We start from the raw sequence: 19,609 nt of genomic DNA, 5'->3' as shown, positions 1-19,609 counted from the left end.
TCCAATCCTGATGCCCCATTTTTCTTCATGTAGTCCAGTTTCTCGAACTATTTGCTCAGCATACAGATTGAATAAGTGTGGTGAAAGGATACAACCCTGACACACACCTTTCCTGACTTTAAGCCATGAAGTATCCCTTGTTTGCTTTGAATGACTGCCTCTTGATCCATGTACAGAGTCCTCATAAGCACAATGAAGCGTTCCAGAATTTCCATTCTCCGCAATGTTATCCATAATTTGTTATGATCTACACAGTTTAATGCCTTAGCATAGCCAATAAAGCACAGGTAAACATCTTTCTGGTATTCTCGCTTTCAGCCAGGATCCATCTGACATCAGCAATGATATCCCTGGTTCCACGTTCTCTTCTAAATCCAGCTTCAATTTCTGGCAGTTCCCTGTCGATACACTGCTATAGCTGCTTTTGAATGATCTTCAGCAAAATTTTCCTTGCATGTGATATTAATGATATTGTTTGATAATTTCCACATTTGGTGGGATCCCCTTTCTTGGGAATAGGCATAAATATGGATCTCTTCCAGTCAGTTGGCCAGGTAGCTGTCTCCTAAATTTCTTGGCATAGACAAGTGAACACTTCCAGTGCTGCATCCATTCATATAGTCCAGCTTGTGAGTGCTTGAACATGACACCACCAGGACTCTTAAGATATTTATAAAGGTTATATATATATGTACTTAAGGTTATATATATATATATATAACTTTTAAAATAAACTTTTTTATTTTAGAATAGATTCAGATTACAGAAAATCTGCAAAGATAGTAAGTATATATATACAGCGAGAGAGAGAGAGAGAATCCCTGGGTGGTACAAATGGTTAACGAATGCATTTAGCTGCTAGCCAAAGCACCTCGGAAGAAAGGCCTACTTCCAAAAAATCAGTCATTGAAAACACTGTGGAGTACAATTCTACTCTGACATACATGGGTCGCCACTAACGGAACAGACTCAAAGGCAACTGGTTCTGGTAATTTTCTCACCACTCTCCTTTCTTCCCTCATCCCATTTCCGTAACCTGGGGAACACAACCAGGTGTGTCCTGTCACTTTCAATATTGATACATTGTCCCTAGGTCATCTCCTCTGCAGAAGCCCCACTGTGGCCACAGGGAGACTGGTACATCTGATGTCGATGTCCGCAGACTTCCTCTCTTTGCCCCTCCCCTCCTGCCATAGCCTCATTGATTTTGTGGTTTCACCTCACTTATTAAGGGAAAAAAAAAAATTTTTTTTTTTTTTATCAATGCTTGCTCTTATCGAGAGAACTAATTAGTCACAATGGGTGTGACCAGGGACCAAATTCAAACCAAATCTATTGTCATTGAGTCAATTCCAACTTATGGAGACCCCATGTATTACAGAGTAGAACTGAACTCCATAGGGTTTAAAAAAATTTTTCGGCTGTAATCTTTACGGAAGCAGATTGCCAGGTCTTTCTTCCAAGGTGCCACTGGGTGGGTTCTAACCGCTAACCTTTTGTTTAATAATGGAGCACAAAAGGTTTGCGCCATCCAGGGACCATTGTGACCTGGGACGACAGGGCATATAAGACCCACACAATGTTCCCTCTACCCAGGTGGATCTCTGGCCTCCTTTGTGGTTGCTTCGTGTTTCTTTTTGTCTGGCTACCTCCTACTCATCCTTTCCACACTCGGCTCAGACACCGGCCTCCAAAAGCCTTGGCTGATCCCCAGACAGGGTCAGGTGCCCCTGCCCCCGCCAGTGCCTATTACGTCTACGGTCATCATGCTGCTCCTTCCTCAGAGCGGGCTCCTGTCGTGAGTCGGGGTTCACTGACAGCAACTGGTGTACGTAACGGAACTGACAATGAGACTGGAATCCTAGCGTTATCTACGATGGAAAGGACAAGGGGAGGACAGCTGTTGTGGGCGAGAAGCAGAGAGGCCACAGCTCCACAGATGACCCCAGCAGAAGGCAGACCCCCTCCGCCCCGCCACTGCCCCTCCCACCGCTCTCCGCTTGCCGGAACTGGGAAAACGGAACTACAACTCCCAGAAAGCCGCTGGCCTCGCTCCCCGGGCCCCTCCCCAGCTCCGCGCGCTCGCCTCCTCCCTGCGCGCGCCGCGAGCCGGCCGCTATATAAGATCCGAATGGCCCGGCCGCGAGCCCAGAGTCCAGGCGGTGCGAGCGCGCGGCTGTGGCTCCCGGCTCCAGCGGCCACTGCCGGCCATTGCCGCTGCGCCGCGGCTCAGACTTCTCCGGGGGGACTCTCCGGCCCCGCGGGCGCTCTTCCAGCGCCGCCCCGGCCGGCGGACCTGCAGACCCGCTGCCCTGAGAGGATTTGCCGCCAGCGTTTTCCCGGGCTTGGCCGTGAGGGGGTTCCCGTGGGGGATCTTGGGCTCGCGCCGGCGATGCGCCGCCAGACAGGCGAGGGGCTGCGTCCAGGCTGGGTGCGCTCGGAGCGCGAGGTGGGAGGTGCGCCCCGTGGTCCGCGGGGTCGCCCGGATCCGCCCTCGGCGCGCTCCCACCTCCGGGGACAGGAATGCGGCCGCTGGGGAACCCTAGTCCGGGGAACACCCCGCGACACCCGTGGGTGCGGAGCGCAGAGGCCCAGGCGCTTTGCCGTGGATGGAAAGCAGGGAATGAGTGGGGGCTTCCGGACGCCCCTAACGTGGATTACTTGGTGCGGATCGACGGAGCTTGGAAGACCCACGATCTCCTCCCCACCCCTGGACTGGTTTATTCTGCCTCGCACACGGGTCGTTAATCTGCAGGTAAATTTCCCTGAGGTTCGGGGGAGGGGATCTAATTTGACATCTTTTTTTTTTTTTTTTCGCGGGTCGATTTCTGAAGGTCTCGGGTTCTGGGCTGGAATTTTTGTACTTGTCATTGGCACCTTCTCGGAGGTTATTTAGCCATCCCTCTGCCTCCGAGTGGAGCTGATTCGTCCGGGTCTCGGTGGTCAGCGACCATCCCCATCTAGGGCATTTTTCATCACACCCCAGGGACAGAGTCCCCGCCGCGTTGGGGAAGGGTCCCCGCTTTCTCGGCGCGCCCGCGCAGCCACTGGCACTTGCCTTTCGCCTCGCCGCCCTCCCGGCCCGTTACTTGGGGAGCGGTACCGCCTCTGGGAGTCCGCGCGTCTGCCCACTGGGCGACCTCGGATGCGGCTGGGTGCAGGCTTGGAGAAGCGACGCGGGCGAGCCCCTCTCACCGTTGAGGCTGGGGGGCCGCGGGCTTCCTGGATATCCGGGGTCGCCTGCTCTTTGGTGAGCGGCTTTGCCGTAAACATTAGGCCACCAGCCGGGCGGACGCGGGATTCCTTTGGCAAAGATGTGGGCAGGCTTTCGGAATGGGTGGAAGGTGGCAGGAATTTGATGCCCCTCCCCCCCCACTTGTGAATGAAAGAGGTTTCTGGCCTGTGCGGGGAGGGGGCTTAGTTAGGCTTGGTGCCTTCCAGAGTTCCCAAGTCTTGAGTCCTGAGCTGTAAACAACCCGCTCGTGTATCCCTAGCTTTCTCCTCTTCTCACCTTTTTGTGTGTGTGCAATTTTGGGCAGCCCGGTGCCTGACACTGAGTAGGCGTGGAACAGATGTTTGTTGAATGAATGACAAAGCGACTCCAACCTTGTTGTACAACCTTAGTACTGTCCCTGCTCCTGGAGTATGTGCTCTCAGCTGCCCCTGGCCCCACAGGGGTCCGTGGAACTGCCCACGTGAGTGTGGCGCCCGTTCCTCTGCAGTCCACCCCCTTACCCCCCGCAAGCCCCAGTTTGTGCTCAGCCTCACCTGGAAGAAGAGGGCTGAAACTACCCTGCTGACTGCTGACCCCCAACTCCACCGCTCCACCCAGTCTGATCTTAAAAGTAATCCATGCCCTTTCTTTCTGTTTTATAGAAAAACTGCCAAAAAAAAAAAAAAAAAAAGCAAAAAGCTGGAAAACCCATCCAGTTCCCACAGTAATGCTGGCAATTTGATGTGTTTCCTCATTGGTGAAATCCTGCAAGATCTCCAGCTTTGTTTCCTGCCTTTTTCCCCCTCCTCAATTTTATTTGCACTTTCCCAGCATAATGACTGTATGGTCCTGGATTCCAGTCAGGCACTGAAGCAGGGTTTGCTTTACAATCCCTCCCCCAAGGTTGGGCATTAAGGCGTTTCCAAATCCCTACCCTTAGAAGCAGTGCATTGGTGAGCATCTTTTGTACCTAAGGATAGGTTCACAATTTGGCTTATTTCCTTTGGAAAATTCCCAGAAATCGATATCTTTGCTTTCAAGCAAAGTCATGTCAAAAGTTAACCCTTGCCATCAAGTAGATCCTGGTTCCTACTGACCCTGTAGGACAGAGTAGACCTGCTCCATAGGGTTTCCAAGGCTGTACATCTTCACGGGAGCAGGCTGCCACATCTCTCTCCCACGGAGCGGCTGTTGGGTTTGAACTGCCAACCTTTTGGTTAACAGCTGAGCGCCGAACCACTGTACCACCAGGGCTCCTTGTCTAAAGTTAAATAAATGTCTTTATTGGTGGGCATTTCCTCGGTGGGCTTAGAGGAAAGGGGTACCACTTAGCCATCAGATAAAACCACATCTGGGAGCCTGGACAAGGAGACTCGGGATGAATGTTTGCTGAGTAAATTCAAGAAGTTTCTTCTGTAACAAAGAGTTGACCAGCGTTGGTATGTGAGTAACTTAAAATTCACCCCAGGACCATGGTGTAAGCCATTTTTACGATATAGATTGAGACCTTTATTAGACATCTGGGTTAAAATACTGTCTTTTTTAATTTAACTAACATTTGATTTTGAGAAGCATTTAGACTTACAGAGAAGTTGCAAAAATAGGATAGTACTTAGAGTTCTTCTATATTCCTTGCCCAGCTTCCCTGAATATTAACACCTTGCCTAACCACGGTGCCGTTATTGAACCCAGGAAATCAGCCCAGATACAACACTGTTAACTAGTCTGCAGGCCTATTCACATTTCTGCAGCTGTCCCACCAATGTGCTCTGTCTGGTCCAGGAGCCAATCCCCGACCCTACACTGCAGAAAATGCTGTAAACAGTGGGTGTTGAGTGGAGGATAGCAGACAGTCTTTATTCAGGACAAGGTTAACTCATTGCCTCCTTCTTCCGGCCCGCTCCCTCTTTGTAGCCCACAGACGCAGATCAGGGGCTCCAGGGCCTTGAGGGAAGAGCAGCCCTGACCAGAAATGGGAGAAGCAGCTCGGCCAACACCTCTTCTCCCCTTCCCCAAATCTCCACTGGGAATTTGTCATTTAGTACAAAAAAAAAAAAAAAAACAGTTACTATCAAGTCGATCCTGACTCATAGTGACCCTGTAGGACAGCGTAGAAGTGTCCCATAAGGTTCCTGTGGAAAGGCTGGTGGATTCGAACTGCCGATCCTTTGGTTTTGGGTTAGCAGCCAAGCTTTTAACCACTGTGCCACCAGAGCTCCGCTAATTTAGTACAAATCGGGTTATTACCCAGTCTGTCCTGACACATCGTCTGAGGGAGTAGAGGGATGACATCCGGTGTGCGTGAGAATGAACCACCAGGCAACCAAATCCACCGCCGACAGGTATACCGTGCAATACCTGGGCAGGTGACTCACGCCTGCATGAGTAACAGGTGTGTCAGGGTGCTAAGTGTGCAAACCCCAGGGAATACAGTGTTTCCTGGTTATCTCGGCAGATTTAAAGGGACATGGCTCTCACCTTGGAACGGGGTTAGGGTATTGTCAAGCAGGTGGACATCACTTTAAACAACAACGATAGCAACAAACAATTGCCATCAAGACGAATCCGACTCTTGGAGACTCCATGTGTGTCATAGGAGAACTGTGGTCCAGAGGGTTTTCAATGGCTGGTTTTTTTTTTAGAAGTAGATTGCCAGGCCTTTCTTCTGAAGTGCCTCTGGGTAGACTCAAACTGTCAACTTTTTGGTTTAGTGGCCGAGCATGTTAACTGGTTGAACCACTCAGGACCCCTCCCATTTCTTGGGTCCATTTTAGGGGACTTTTTTATTTGTCCCGAGAACTCTATGGGGCAGTTCTGCTCTGTCCTATAGGGTTGCTATGAGTCGGAATCGACTCGATGGCACTGGGTTTGGTTTTTTTGTTTTTGGGTATTTGTCCAAAGAGGGCTGGGGGCTTATGGTCAGGAGGGCCAGTGAAGGGGTTTTTGGAAACACCTTGTGTGGATGGGGCCTGGTTGAGTGTCTTTGTATAAGAAAGCACTGTGTGAGGTTGAGAGCACCCAGGTAAGTGGCTCTTCCCCTGCCCCTACAACAAAGAGACCACATTAGTCTAAACCAGCAGCCAATAACACACGTGAGAATTAGGGCTGTCTGTGTGAGTGTGGCTCTGTTTTTGTAGGGAGTGGAGTGGTTTGGAGTGGTTTTTGTAGGGAGTGGAGGTGATGTTTGTTTGGGAAAAGGAAGTTTTGAGGTTTCTTAAATTTCAGCAAAACAGACATCTTTTGTCGGGGTAGAGTGTCTCCGTCACTGTTAGGGTCTCATCTCCTAGACGTGACTTTTCTTTTCCTTTTTGAAACATTCTGTTAACTTGGCAATGTCCCCTCCCTATCGCACCCCCTCCCAACCTTCCTGCCATGGCTTGCAAACTAAACACTATTCATTCTCATTCATTCTCTCCCTCTCCGTCTCTGTCTCTCTCACCGGCACAGATCTTTTCTGTAAGCGACCAACTCCAGCGAGGATCATAACAGGAAGTCTCCGTGGGAGAGGGACAGGGGATGTTGTGACTAAGTTGCTCTGGAACTGCACTCTGTCTACACCTGCCTGTCCCCTCTCTCTGCGGCCCCTTCTGGGCCCTCCCTTCTCAGAACTGCAGCTGTTTCAGATCTGCACCGGCCCTATCCAGACCCTTCAGCTGGAAACTCTGTTCCCCCTGTCCCATGGCCTTCAAATTGTGGTTTACATGCGAATTGCTTGGGGGAACTTGTTAAAAATGAGTATTATTGGGGGAGGAAGGGAGGCTGAGGGACCTGCGTTTTAACAAGCTCCCCAGGCCATTCCAATACAGATGGACACTTGAAGAAGCACAGAATTGCCAGACTTCTTGGCCAGTTAAAGCTTGAATTGAGCCTTTTCCTCCTACAGGAAACCTTCCTGGCTTCCTTCACCTGTTCTGGCCTCCCATGTGTACTTCTTTGGTTTGTTGGTACAGGTTTTTGTCTCAAAGCCTTGAAAGCAGGGACCTTTGTACGTGGTTAAAAGAGAAGTGGGTGCATTTGAGCAAACGATAAAGGGACTGCAGTTCCGGAGCTTCAGGATAAATAAGACCGGCAGTCTGTGCCCCCTCCCGCCCCCCAGCTCTGAGAGGCTCCCAGCAGCTTAGAAGACACTGCTGGTTAGGCAGCTCCCTGGCGCGTTTGTTTGTGTGCCGTGCAGACACTGCTACTTCTGAGTCTTAGGCTGTGTCCCAGGAGAGGCTGTGTCTTCAGTGGAGCCGTTTGGGGTGACTTCTCTTCCACAACCAAGTCAGCACCCTCACTTCACATGAGGGAGTCCTTCGGTGGTACAAATGGTTAACGTATTTGGCTGCTAATTGAAAGATTGGTGGTTTGAGTCCACCCAGAGACGCCTTGGAAGAAAGCCCCGTCAGTCTGATCCAAAAAGTCAGCCGTTGAAAACCCCGTGGCGCATAGTTCTACTCTGACACGCCCAGGGTCGCCTTGAGATGGAGTTGACTCCATGGCCACTGGTTTCCTTATGTGATGAGATGGACCCCAGCTCACTTCAAAAGAGGATGGCCATGGTCCTGGTTGAATGTCTTCCCTTTCCGCCCTGTTATTCGCCAAAGACACCCTGTTCAAAACCACTCTGACTCCCTGGCTTTACAGACGACGTTTGTGCCTGGAAAAATGTCTCTACAAAACCAATCTTGGTTGATCCTATGACGTGTGAAAGGCCTGGAGGAAGCGACTGTGTAGAGGAATGCTGAAGTGGCAAGTTTCTGTCAAGGAATTATTTTTGTGAAGTGAATCATCTCCTCCTCCCTTATTTGGTTTGTTGGTACAGGTTTTTACACCAAAGTCTTGAAACCAGGTGCCTTTGTACGTGGTCAAAACAGAAGTGGCTGTATTTGTGCCAATAAAGGGACAGCAGGTCAGGGGCTGCAGGAATAAGTGGGAGCCCAAGCTCTCTCCCCAGGGCTGAGGGGCCCCCAGTAACTTGGAAGATGCTACTTACTAGGATATGATTATAACAGTTTTTAGACCTAATCCCCTTGCCTAAAGAAATGGACCCTTGATCTCATTTTGTTTTGTTGTTGTTATCGTTAGTTGTCAAATTGGCTCTGATTTATGGCAACCCCATGTACAACAGAATGAAACGCTGCCCTGCCCTACGCCATCTCCACAATCGTTGGCAAGCTCGAGCTCATCGCTGCGGCCACTGTGTATTTTGGGTGTCTTCCAGCCTAAGGGGCTTATCTTCCAGCAGTGTTGTGATCTGTAGAGTTTTCATTGACTCATTTTCAGAAGTAGAGTGCCACACCTTTCTTCCTAGTCTGTCGTAGTCTGGAAGCTCTGCTGAAACATATCCACCATGGGCGACCCTGTTGGTGTTTGAAATACCTGTGGCATAGCTGCCAGCGTCACAGCAACCAGCAAGCCACCGCAGTAGGACAGACCGACAGATGGGTGGTAGCATTTCGCTTTAGCAGTCTTTTACTTTGTTTGAAGCAGGTTGGAGAGAGGATCCAGGGTAGGACAGGGAAAGGAAAGACCCTCTTTGCCTGCCCAGCAATTTCATTAGGCAATTGATTAGGAATTTGAGGACATGCTTTTTTAGCCATCAGTGAGAATATCATTTTCCTAAGGGGCAGTTCTACTCTGTCCTACAGGGTCGCTATGAGTCGGAATCGAGTTGATGGCACTGGGTGGGGTTTTAATTATAGAATCATTTCAGAGGCTTCCTCTTTCCTTAATTCAACAAATATCAAGTGTTTTCTGATGCTTCATTGTACATGGTGTACTCCTTTCCGTTCTTCATCACTGGGACTCTAGTGGTTTGCAGGGCCAGTCGGGAGCTAATTTGAAGATTTAACGGTCTTCAGAGAGAGAGAAAGAGTCCTTGGGTGGCACAGATGGTTAAGCACTGGGCTACTGACTGAAACGTTGGTGGTTCGAGTCCACCTAGAAGTAACCCTGAAGAAAGACCTGGTGTTCTGCTTCCGGAAAGCCACAGCCATGAAAACCCTGTGGAGCACAGTCCTACTCTACACACATGGGGTCACCATGAGTCAGAATTGACTTGATGGCAGCTGGTTGGAGGGAGAGGTGCTGTCGTGCCTTAGTCATGGAGAGAAAGGTGTCAGAGATGCTGGCCTTTGGCGACAGATTCTTCAGTGCGAGAGGGAAACCCTCAGGAGCGTCAAGTGGCAATTGTTGTTTCTGGAAATTTACTTGTTTGAACTTTAAATCTACTTTCTGAGGTAGACAAGCATTGTTATTTTCATTTTTTGTTGCCCGACTCATTGGCACATTTCCTTTGAAGTGCGTCTGGATGCGTTTGAGCTGCCAACCTCTTGTCTAGTAGTCCAGCGATGAACTCTTTGTATCCCCCAGAGACTCCTCATTGGCCCTTAAAAATCAAAACAGAGAAACCATTGCTGTTGAGTTGATTCTGATTTGTAGCAACTCTATAGGACAGAGTAGAACTGTGCCATAGGGTTTCTAAGGCTGTGATCTTTTACAGAAGCAGATTGCCACATCTTTTTCCCGCGGGGCAGCTGGTGAGTTTGAACCCCTGACCCATCAGTTGGCAGCCAAGTGCTTAACCACTTTGCCACCAGGGCTCCTCCCTTTGACCCTTGTTGTTGTGTGATGCCATCGAGTCGGTTCCGAGTCATAGAGACCCTATGTACAACAGAAAGAAACACTACCCGGTCCTGTGCCACCTTCACAGTCATTGCTATGTTTGAGCCCATTGTTGCAGTCACTGTGTCAGTCTCATCGAGGACTTTCCTCTTTTTCGCTGACGTTCTACTCTACCGAGCATAATGTCCTTCTCTAGGGACTGGTCCCTCCCGATAACATGTCCAAAGAATGTGAGATGAAGTCTTGCCATCCTTGCTTTCAAGGAGCACTGGCGATATGTCTTCCAAGATAGACTTATTCATTTTTCTGGCAGTCCATGGTGTATTCAATATTCTTCACCAGCACCGTAATACAAAGGCATCAATTCTTCTTCAGTCTTCCTTATTCATTGTCCAGCTTCCATATGCATATGAGGTGATTGAAAATATGCCTTAGGTCAGGTGCACCTTAAGTCCTCAGAGTGACATCTTTGCTTTTGAACACTTTAAAAAGGTCTTTTGCAGCAGATTTGCCCAATGTAATTGTCTGAGTTCCTGACTGCTGCTTCCATGCGCGTTGATTGTGGATCTAAGTAAAATAAAATCCTTAACAATGTCAGTCTTTTCTCCATTTATCATGATGTTGCTCATTGGTCCAGTTGTGAGGATTTTTGTTTTCTTTATGTTGAGGTGTAATCCGTGCTGAAGGCTATAGTCTTTGACCTTCATCAGTAAGTACTTCAAGCCCTCTTCACTTTCAGCAAGCAAGGTTGTGTTATCTGCATATCTCAGGTTGTTAATGAGTCTTCCAGCAATCCTGATGCCCCATTCTTCTTCATGAAGTCCATCTTCTCAGGTTATTTGCTCAGCATACAGACTGAATAAATACAGTGAAAAGATGCAACCCTGATGCATACCTTTCTTTTTTTTTTTAATTGTGCTTTAGATGAAGGTTTACAGAACACATTAGGTTCTCATTACACAATTAATACACCTATTGTTCTGTGACATTGGTTGCCAAGCCTATGATGTGTGAACACTCTCCCCTTCTCGACCTTGGGTTCCCCATTACCAGGCTTCCTGTCCCCTCCTGCCTTCCTGTCCTTCCTCCTGGGCTGGTGTGCCTAACTAGTCTCATTTTGTTTTAATGGCCTGTCTTTGGCTGAGGGGTGAACCTTAGGAGTGACTTCAGTACTGAGTTAAAAGGATGTCTGGGGGCCATATTCTTGAGGTTTCTCCAGTCTCTATCAGACCAGTAAGTCTGGTCTCTCTTTGTGATGAACACTTTTCTTGATTTTAAACCACACATATCCTCTTGCTCTTTTCCAACGACTGCCTCTTGGTCTTTGTATAGGTGCCGCATGAGCACAATTAAGTGTTCCGGAATTCCCATTCTCTGCACTGTTATCCGTAATTTGTCAGGATCCACACAGTCGACTGCCTTTGCATAGTCAGTAAGCACAGGTAAACATCTTTCTGGTATTCTCTGCTTTTAGCCAAGATCCATCTGACATCAGCAACGATATCCCTGGTTCCACGTCCTCTTCTGAAACCAGGCCTGAATTTCTGGCAGTTCCCTGTCGATGTACTGCTACAACCACTTCTGAATGATCTTCAGCACAATTTTACTTGCGTGGGAAGTTAATGGTATAGTTCGATAATTTCTGCATTCTGTTGGGTCACCTTTCTTTGGAATGGGCACAAGTGTGGATCTCTTCCTGTTAGTTGGCCAGGTAACTGTCTTCCAAATTTCTTGGCTTAGATAAGTGAGCATCTCCAGGGCTACATCTATTTGTTGAAACATCTCAACAGGTATTCCACTGATTATTTGCACTGGGATTTTTCAAGCACCTTTGTGCCCATATCTCATCTGATATCGCCCTCAACTGGGTGAAATAGCCAGGTGCTATCTTCATTTTACAAAAGAGGAAATTGAGGTGTGGGTGAGTCTGATGACCCAGGTAGATACAGACCCAGCAGAGCTGCCTTGGCCCCTAGTTCCTAATCCGTCATGTTGTTAGGAGCCGTGGAGTCGGTTCCATCTGATAGCAACCCTGTGCACAACAGAACGAAACACTGCCTGGTCCTGCACCATCCTCACAGTCATTGTTGTGGTTGAGTCTGTCGTTGCAGCCACTGTGTCAGTCCATCTCGATGAGGGTCTTCATCTTTTTCGCTCACCCTAATCTGTCATAAAAAAAAAAAAATCTGTCATAACACTGTGAAAAGTGCAGATTTTGGAAGTATTGGTGTGGGGGGGTGGATTGGAAGGGTGGAGAATGGGCTTACTATAAGGAGCTCCGGTGGCGCAGTGGTTAAAGCGATCGACTGCTAACCCAAAGGTTGCCGGTTCGAAATCACCAGCGGCTCCATTGAAGAAAGATGTAGCAGTCTGCTTCAGTAGACATTGACAGCCTTGGAAATCCAATGGGGTTGCTATGAGTCAAAATTGACTTGCTGGCAGTAGGTTTGGTTTTCGGTATAGAGTGAATCCTCTCTGTCCATATGTTCTGTATGGTGAAATTTTTCATATAGGTAGTTTGCTGAAAAAAAATTTAAACAGAACTCTTTTCTGCATAGTTGAATGTTACAAGAAGTGCCTTTTTTAAAAAAATTTTTATTGTGCTTTAAGTGAAAGTTTACAAATCAAATCAGTCTCTCATACAAAAATTTATATACACCTTGCTATATACTCCTGGAAACCCTGGTGGTGTAGTGGTTAAGTGCTACGGATGCTAACCAAAGGGTCGGCAGTTCCAATCCACCAGGTGCTCCTTGGAAACTCTATGGGGCAGTTCTACTCTGTCCTATAGGGTCGCTATGAGTTGGAATCGACTTGACGGCGCTGGGCTGGGTATATACTCCTAGTTGCTGTGTCCCAACGAGACAGCACACTCCTTCTCTCTACCCTCTATTTCCGTGTCCATTCAGCCAGCTTCTGTCCCCCTCTGCCCTCTCATCTCCCCTCCAGATAGGAGCTGCCCACATAGTCTCATGTGTGTACTTGATCCAAGAAGCTCACTCTTCACCAGTGTCATTTTCTGTATCCCATAGTCCAGTCCAATCCCCGTCTGAAGAGTTGGCTTTGGGAATGGTTCCTGTCTAAGAAGTGCCATTTTGAGCCTCATGGTGAAATGTCATATTTCTGTGATGGCTTCCCTGGAGAGGGAGCTGATCTATGTCTGGGTTAGGATGATCACCTCCTTTCTAGGGCTTTCTTTCTGAGGCTGTGTCTGAGCCCTGGAGGCCAACCCTGTACAGCCTGTGACTGACCATCCTCCTAAGCACGGTGACCACCCTGAAGGGGGGACGAGGAGTTTATAGGAAGTGGTTTTACTGACCCCAGGGGACAGATTAGGTTGTTCCCCAGGCTATTCATCATCCTGCCTTCTCCATGAAGTCCCTGACCTTCCCGGCACCAAGGGCAGAGTGACCTTGTTCCTCTAGAGCCACCATAATTGTGACTGTTTTCCATTTTTATTCTTTTTATGATGGTGTTTCTTTATACTTTGAAAATCAGGCAGCAAGAAACAAAGCTGTTGTCCCTGAAGCTGGGATAACAGAACAGGGTTGTCCTTGCCTGGGGGTTTTTGTCTCTGGGAGATGGGGAGCCATTCCTCCCTGTGAGCCTCCCCCCTCATCCTGACTTCATGCCAGACTTGTTTAGGGGCCCTAGGTTGAGCAAAAGAGGTTTTTCTGAATCTAAAGGAATCTGTGGCCACTGGCAAGCCAGCTGGGAAATTCAGGTGTTTGGGTTTTTAATTAAATTTGTAAGTGGAACCAGGGATGTGGTTAACCAAGAGCTGAGATCGCCCTGGCTTCTCACTCCACCCTGACCTCCGGGCTTGAAGACCTTTCCTGGGATGACTTTCCTCACGATTTTCTGCCTGTCTTCTTTGTCTTCTTTCTTTCCCTGTGTGCCCCCTCTCCTGTTGCCTCCCTCCCCACCCCACCTTGTGATTGAACTTGGCTCATTTCCAAATCCTCTCCCAGTGCCCTCGTCATCCCAGGAATTTGTTTGCAGGGTGCCACCTTCGAGAAATGGAGCCCTGGTGGTGCAACAGTTAAGTGCTTAGCTGCTAACTCAAAGGTTGGTGGTTTGAAACCACCCAGCCGCTCTGTGGATCAAAGTCCTGGTGATCTGCTTCCTTGCAAACCCCATAGGGCAGTTCTGCCCCATCACATGGGGCTGCTAAGGGTTGAAAATTGACTCCAGAGCACCCAACAACAACACTCACCTTGGGGAAGATGCCTGTGTGGCTGTATTCATGTATACAGGTCAGAATGGCCATTCCATGTCTCCTGTCTCACAAACTAGGACTCAACCCTATTCCTTCTACTGCCCCTGTGTAAGAGCTCCACACATATGACCACCACCACTGTGTACTACCAGAGGAAGGGGATGTAAGCCAACCTATCCACAGGCTCTGAAAAGGCACCTGTTTCCCTTCCTCCTCTCACCCTGGGATGTGGGCGTTATTATCTGTGTTATCTGAGGCTTCAAGATGTCAAGGAATATTCTCAAGGCCCCATGGCTTTGTCGATGGGGCCGTGATTCACCCTCGGGTCTTGCGTAATGCCTGGCACTGGAATTACGCCCTGACTCAGTCCACCAGCATTTGGTATGACTTTGTACGAGTCACTGGGTCTCTCTCTAGGCTCAATTCCTCACCCATAAGATCAAGGACAGTTTTAGGTCGGTTGCTTTTAGTTGCAAGTTACAGAGAAAAATCTATAAATGGCTGAACCAACAGAGCTTTCTGGTTGTTCAGGTGAGTGAGAACTCTAGGGGTCATGCTTTGGTCTAGTTTGTTGGCTTCGTTTGCCTCTGATTCTTTTCATTCTGTCCTCTTCTGTGTATGGTTTCCTTCTTAGGGCTATTTCCCCGTTGTTGTTAGTTGCCATTGAGCTGGCTCCGACTCAAGGTGGCCCTATGTGCAACAGAACTAAAAGTTGCCCAGTCATGTGCCATCTTCATGATCGTTGGTATGCCTGAGTTCATTGTCACAGCCATTTTGTATTTTGAGTGCCTTCCAACCTAGGGGACTCATCTTCCAGCACTATATTGGACAGTATTCTGTTGTCATCCGTAGGGTTTTCACTGGCTAATTTTCAGAAGTAGATTGCCAGGCCTTTCTTTCACTCTGTCTTAGCCTGGAAGTGCCCACCACGGGTGATTCTGCTGTTATTTGAAATACTGGTGGCATAGCTTCTAGCATCATAGTAACATGCAAGCCACCACAGTATGACAAAGAGACAGATGGGTGGTGGTTACTTTTTCCAGGTCTCATGCCTCTTCATTTCCACAGTGAGAGCCTACCTTTGTCCCAGCTTCCCTGAGGACTGATTCAGGATCCCCTGGACCAATCCCTGGGACCAGGGAGATGGAACGTATTGAGTGGCTGACCTGTGGTCACCCGCTTCATACCTGAATCTGAGGGTGGCGGCAGCTTCTCCAGAGCCGAGAGGATTCTGCAAATGCAGTTTGGGGCCCTTGGAAAGAAGATATAGATGCTGGGAGACAACACTAAATGTTTATTACCACTGAGTTGGACTAGTGGGCCATTCACCAGAATGTAGGCTTCCAGGGGCAGGACATTTATTTTGTTTGCCTTTGTAGATGTGCCTGGTACCTAAGAGACTGCCAGGTGCAGGTTACTCCGCAGTGAAAGTTGACAAGTGAATGAACCTCTAAAGTCCTTTCCTCCTCTGACTGTCTGAGCCAGGAGTCTGTTTTTACATGGGACATCATCTTGCTACATTAGGGAGCTGGGGGTTTGGCTCATGGGTGTCTAAGTCCAGCCTTGCAGTTGATCACTCATGACTGGGCTCTCATGTACCTGCCCAAACGAGTTGTTACTGGAATAGCAACTGGATGCTCAGAATGGCACCTCTCACCTGAGGTTTCTCCCTTGATTCTGAGCATCTCTAGACTAGTGCCATTGCCTCCTAGTCTGCCTTGGGGGAGGCAATTTTGCTGCATTCGGGGCACGAGAAGCCCGAGGACGGGAGCTGGGGATGACAGATCTATGCAGACTTCTCCCCAGGCTCCTGTGTATAAGGGAAGATGGAGCCCGCACTGAGGCCAGACAGAGAGCTTGCCTGGGAGCAGCCACACAATGGGTTGAGATGGCTCCATGGATTGATACCTTTGTGGGCCAACTGCAAAGGAGATCTTCTGGGTGCGCCATATTAGAGACATGGCTTTGATCTCCAGCCTGTTGAGGTCAAGGCAGGGGGCCCTATTTTGCTTGCTCTGTCCACACGTTACACAGGTAGGCTTTGTTCGAGGAGCAGTGACTCATGCTCATGGGGTGTGTGGGCTCTTGAAGAAAGCCATGCCCTCCTGGCGGGGCCACCAGCTGTCTGGAGTTGCCATTGTTAGAAAAACTTCATTGTCATGGGGTCTAGATTATTTTTACTCTGAAGCTTGAGTATGAATAGCCTCTTCAGGGAGGGTGGCTGAGTGGGAGGAAACAAGGTGATTAATATTATTGAAGGTGATGTATTGTGCTGGAGAAGCCCTGGTGGTGCAGCTGTTAAGAGCTCTGCTGCTAACCAAAAGGTCTGCAGTTCAAATCCACCAGCCGCTCCTTGGAAACCCTATGGGGCAGTTCTCCTCTCTCCTGTAGGGTTGCTATGAGTTGGCATTGACTTGACAGCAATGGGTTTGGTTTATTGTGCTAGAAAATGTGCTAGCTGCTGTAGTTGGTATTGCCCCATTTAACAGGTGATAAAGCTGAGGCTCCCAGTGCTTAAGGCACTTGTCCAGGGACACCCAGCTGGTAAATGGCATAGCCAGAACTTGAACTGAGGTTCACTTAGCGTCTAAGCTCCAAGCTTGGGTGCCTGCTTCTTTTGGAAAGTGTAGAAATCAAAAAGTCAAATGGATTTGATACAGTTTCCACAGCTACAATTTACCTTTTGCTGCTTCCTTCCCAATAATGCACTGATAGCATTAAAACAGTTTTTCTTCCCCTTCGATGGAGCTGGATATAGATTTCTCTCTCCCCTACGTATAAGACAATAAAGTAAAAGTTAAAATCATTAATAAGAAAACTCATAGAAAGACTCACTTAACTAGAGTATTCCCTGAGGAGAAACTCTCAGTAATTTCTCAAAAGTTCCGGCACCTTCCACAGCTTGACCTCCTCTGTTTGCCATTCTCACACCTCTCTTCTGCAGATGTGCAGTCTGGGTTAGAGAGCTGTAAGTAATTGGGCACAGTCTCACAGCTGGCAGGTGGCAGAGTCAGAATCCAGATGCAGGACTGTTTGTCCTGACTGTATTCGCTTAAGAGATGGACATGTCCAAAACCCACATCAGCATCATCAATTTCCTTGCCGTTGGAATCCTAGGAAGGAAGCCTAGGCAGTGAGTATCACAGTCTACATCTCCTGTGATAATGGCATGGAGAATGATGAGCCTGGGGCCCTTCCATCTTGCTAAGAAAGGCTTGTAAGGTTGGACGCAGGTGTTCGAATGTAACAGGAAGATGGACTGACGCATACATCAAGCAAGGTGCTCAACAGAAGTATTGTCCTTAGGGCCCTTGCACTCAGTTACCCAGGCCAGTGCTGTGGATCTCTGACTCCTTGAGCATAACCTTAGTTGAGCTTTCAAAGCAGAGCTGTTGCTAGGCTTGCCCTTCTGGGGTTATGCCTAGAAATTGCTGCCTAATGCAGGACCATCATCACCGTCAAATTGGTTGGGAACCTGGTGAGAAATCCTTGGCCCATCTGAGGTGCACTCCCATCAGCTGCCATATGCGCTCTGTCCTTTGCACAAAGATCCTTTCAGTTTCTGTGACTGGGAGGGCAGAGAATGGGGCCTCTGTGTGACCTCGATGTTGAGGGGATGGGAGTCGGAGTGTGTCTCATTCATTGGACTCAGTAGACTGAATCCTGGATCCCTCCTCCTCACTCATTGCCTTTTCCTTCTTGGTTTGAACCCTGCATTAGTCTTACAGAAGTGGACCAGCTCTGTGCTGTGTCTCTTGGGCTGTAGCCTCATCTCTGCTCTGATGTTGCTGGATTTAATTTGGAAGGAAAATTTCCATGTTCAAACCAGGAGCACAATTCATTTTTGACTTTTTTCTTGGAAGAATAGAATTTGAGCTGTTACTTCCATTGGCTTAAGCGAGATGAGTTAAAGAGCCCCAGTGGCACAAACTGTTAAGCACGTGATGGCTAACTAAAAGGTTGGTGGTTCAAACTCACCCAGTGGCTTTGCAGGAGGAAGACCTGGCGATCTGCTTCATAGAAGATCATAGCCAGGAAAACTCTATGTGGACAGTTCTACTCTGTCACATTGGGTCACTGTGGGTTGGAATTGACTTGAAGTCACCTAACAACAACAACAGCAAAGTGGGACAACTTATGTAAAAGTTGTGTGCACGCTCTAATGGGCAAGGCAGATCTGGTGCCTGGGCAGCCCCAGGGATCTCTGTGGATTTGAGTGGCAGACAGGAGTGGGGGTGGAGAAAGGAGGCATTAGCTCTTCCTTTCTAGAGTCTGGAGTGGGTATCTCCATTAGCTCCTTTTCCCCTGTGACCTGTAGGCTTCTTTCCTTGTGGTCTCTATCCTCCATGTCTCCTTCCCTGACTCTTCCAATGCCTGATCAATGACACTCAGAGTTGGAAGAGACATAGAATCCAATATTCTTGTCCAGTGGTTGCCCAGATTAGACTTGAGTAAACTTACTGATGAGGTGCTATTTATGCAAAGTTTTCTTTTCCCTATCGTATTTCTTTCCCCTGAACTTCTATAGTGCTGACACTCTAATATTAAGTATATGGCCATGGTTTCACATGCATGAGTCTTTTTCCTTCCATATCATCAGAGATGCACATTCAATATCTGATTTCTTGGCACCTGGCCTAATGTTGACACCCAGTAGAGACTTCCTATATACTTGGTGACCTGGCCAATTGAAGGTCCACCCTGGTCTGCCATTTGACTGGTGGAGCCGTGAGTTACAGTGATGCTGGGTCCTTGGACTATGGTGAGATTATCCTAATACATTCCCATTGAGAAAAAAACAGCCACACGTTCTGCTGTTTGAAGGTGTTGTTGGCCTTTGCTTGGAGAGGCCCTGCGCGTTGTCCACTTCATCTGCTGTACATTAAGTGGTGGCACAGGCCTGCGAGCCAGGAGCCCTGGGTTCTGCTCAGTCTTGGCCTCCTAGCTTCCCATGTGGCTTTGAAAAAGCCACTTCACACCTCAGCCTGTACTCTGTCCATTAGAACTAGATGGTTCCTTGACTCATTTTAGCATAGAGGGCATCACCTTGTCACGTTTTCCTTGCTGTTTTCTTCAGATGACCATGAGCAAGGTAGGGGTAAGGAGAAACATGTGATTGTTCTCCAAGGACATACTAGTCCCAGCTCTCCTGCAGCACTGCTCAGCTTCTTGAGACTTGAATCTTCTTGGAGAATCTTGGAGAACCTTCTTGAGATTTCAATTAAACATAAATGAAATCAAGATATAAAACAATGTTGCTGGCAATCATTATAAAACATCATTGGTGATAGTTTGGGATGTCTTCAGAAATATTTTATGGTGACCTTACACCAAGATAAACAAATATTATGGAGTAAATTGTCCCTCCTTCTGTGGGTGGAGAAAATTTTATTCATCAAAGGGCTTTGGGATACTCTGCCTGCCATTTTCCAGAGTAAACATTTGGACCCCAGCTGCCTTCAAAAGACTGATCTTTTTTTTTTTTTCCTGTAAGATTTTAATTTTGGTGAAAATATACACAGTGGAACATACATCCATTCATCAATTTCTACGTGTACAATTCAATAACA

At 48.2% G+C, this 19,609-nt stretch overlaps 1 protein-coding gene across 1 annotated transcript in view; it reads left to right on the top strand.

Annotated features, from left to right (window-relative positions):
• The first annotated feature begins 1,939 nt into the window (after positions 1–1,939).
• LOC126063188 (translation initiation factor IF-2-like) overlaps positions 1,940–19,609 on the top strand; it is a 184,296-nt gene continuing 166,626 nt past the window's right edge. Inside the window, exon 1 of the mRNA XM_049861371.1 lies at positions 1,940–2,755. Within this exon, the coding sequence (XP_049717328.1) occupies positions 1,940–2,755 (816 nt within the window). The remainder of the gene's footprint in view (positions 2,756–19,609) is intronic.

The sequence above is a fragment of the Elephas maximus genome, chromosome 19, assembly GCF_024166365.1.
Source record: "Elephas maximus indicus isolate mEleMax1 chromosome 19, mEleMax1 primary haplotype, whole genome shotgun sequence".
Classification (NCBI taxonomy): Eukaryota; Metazoa; Chordata; class Mammalia; order Proboscidea; family Elephantidae; genus Elephas; species Elephas maximus.
The sequence above is the reverse complement of the archived record's forward strand: the minus strand, read 5'-3'. Positions and strand labels throughout refer to the sequence as shown.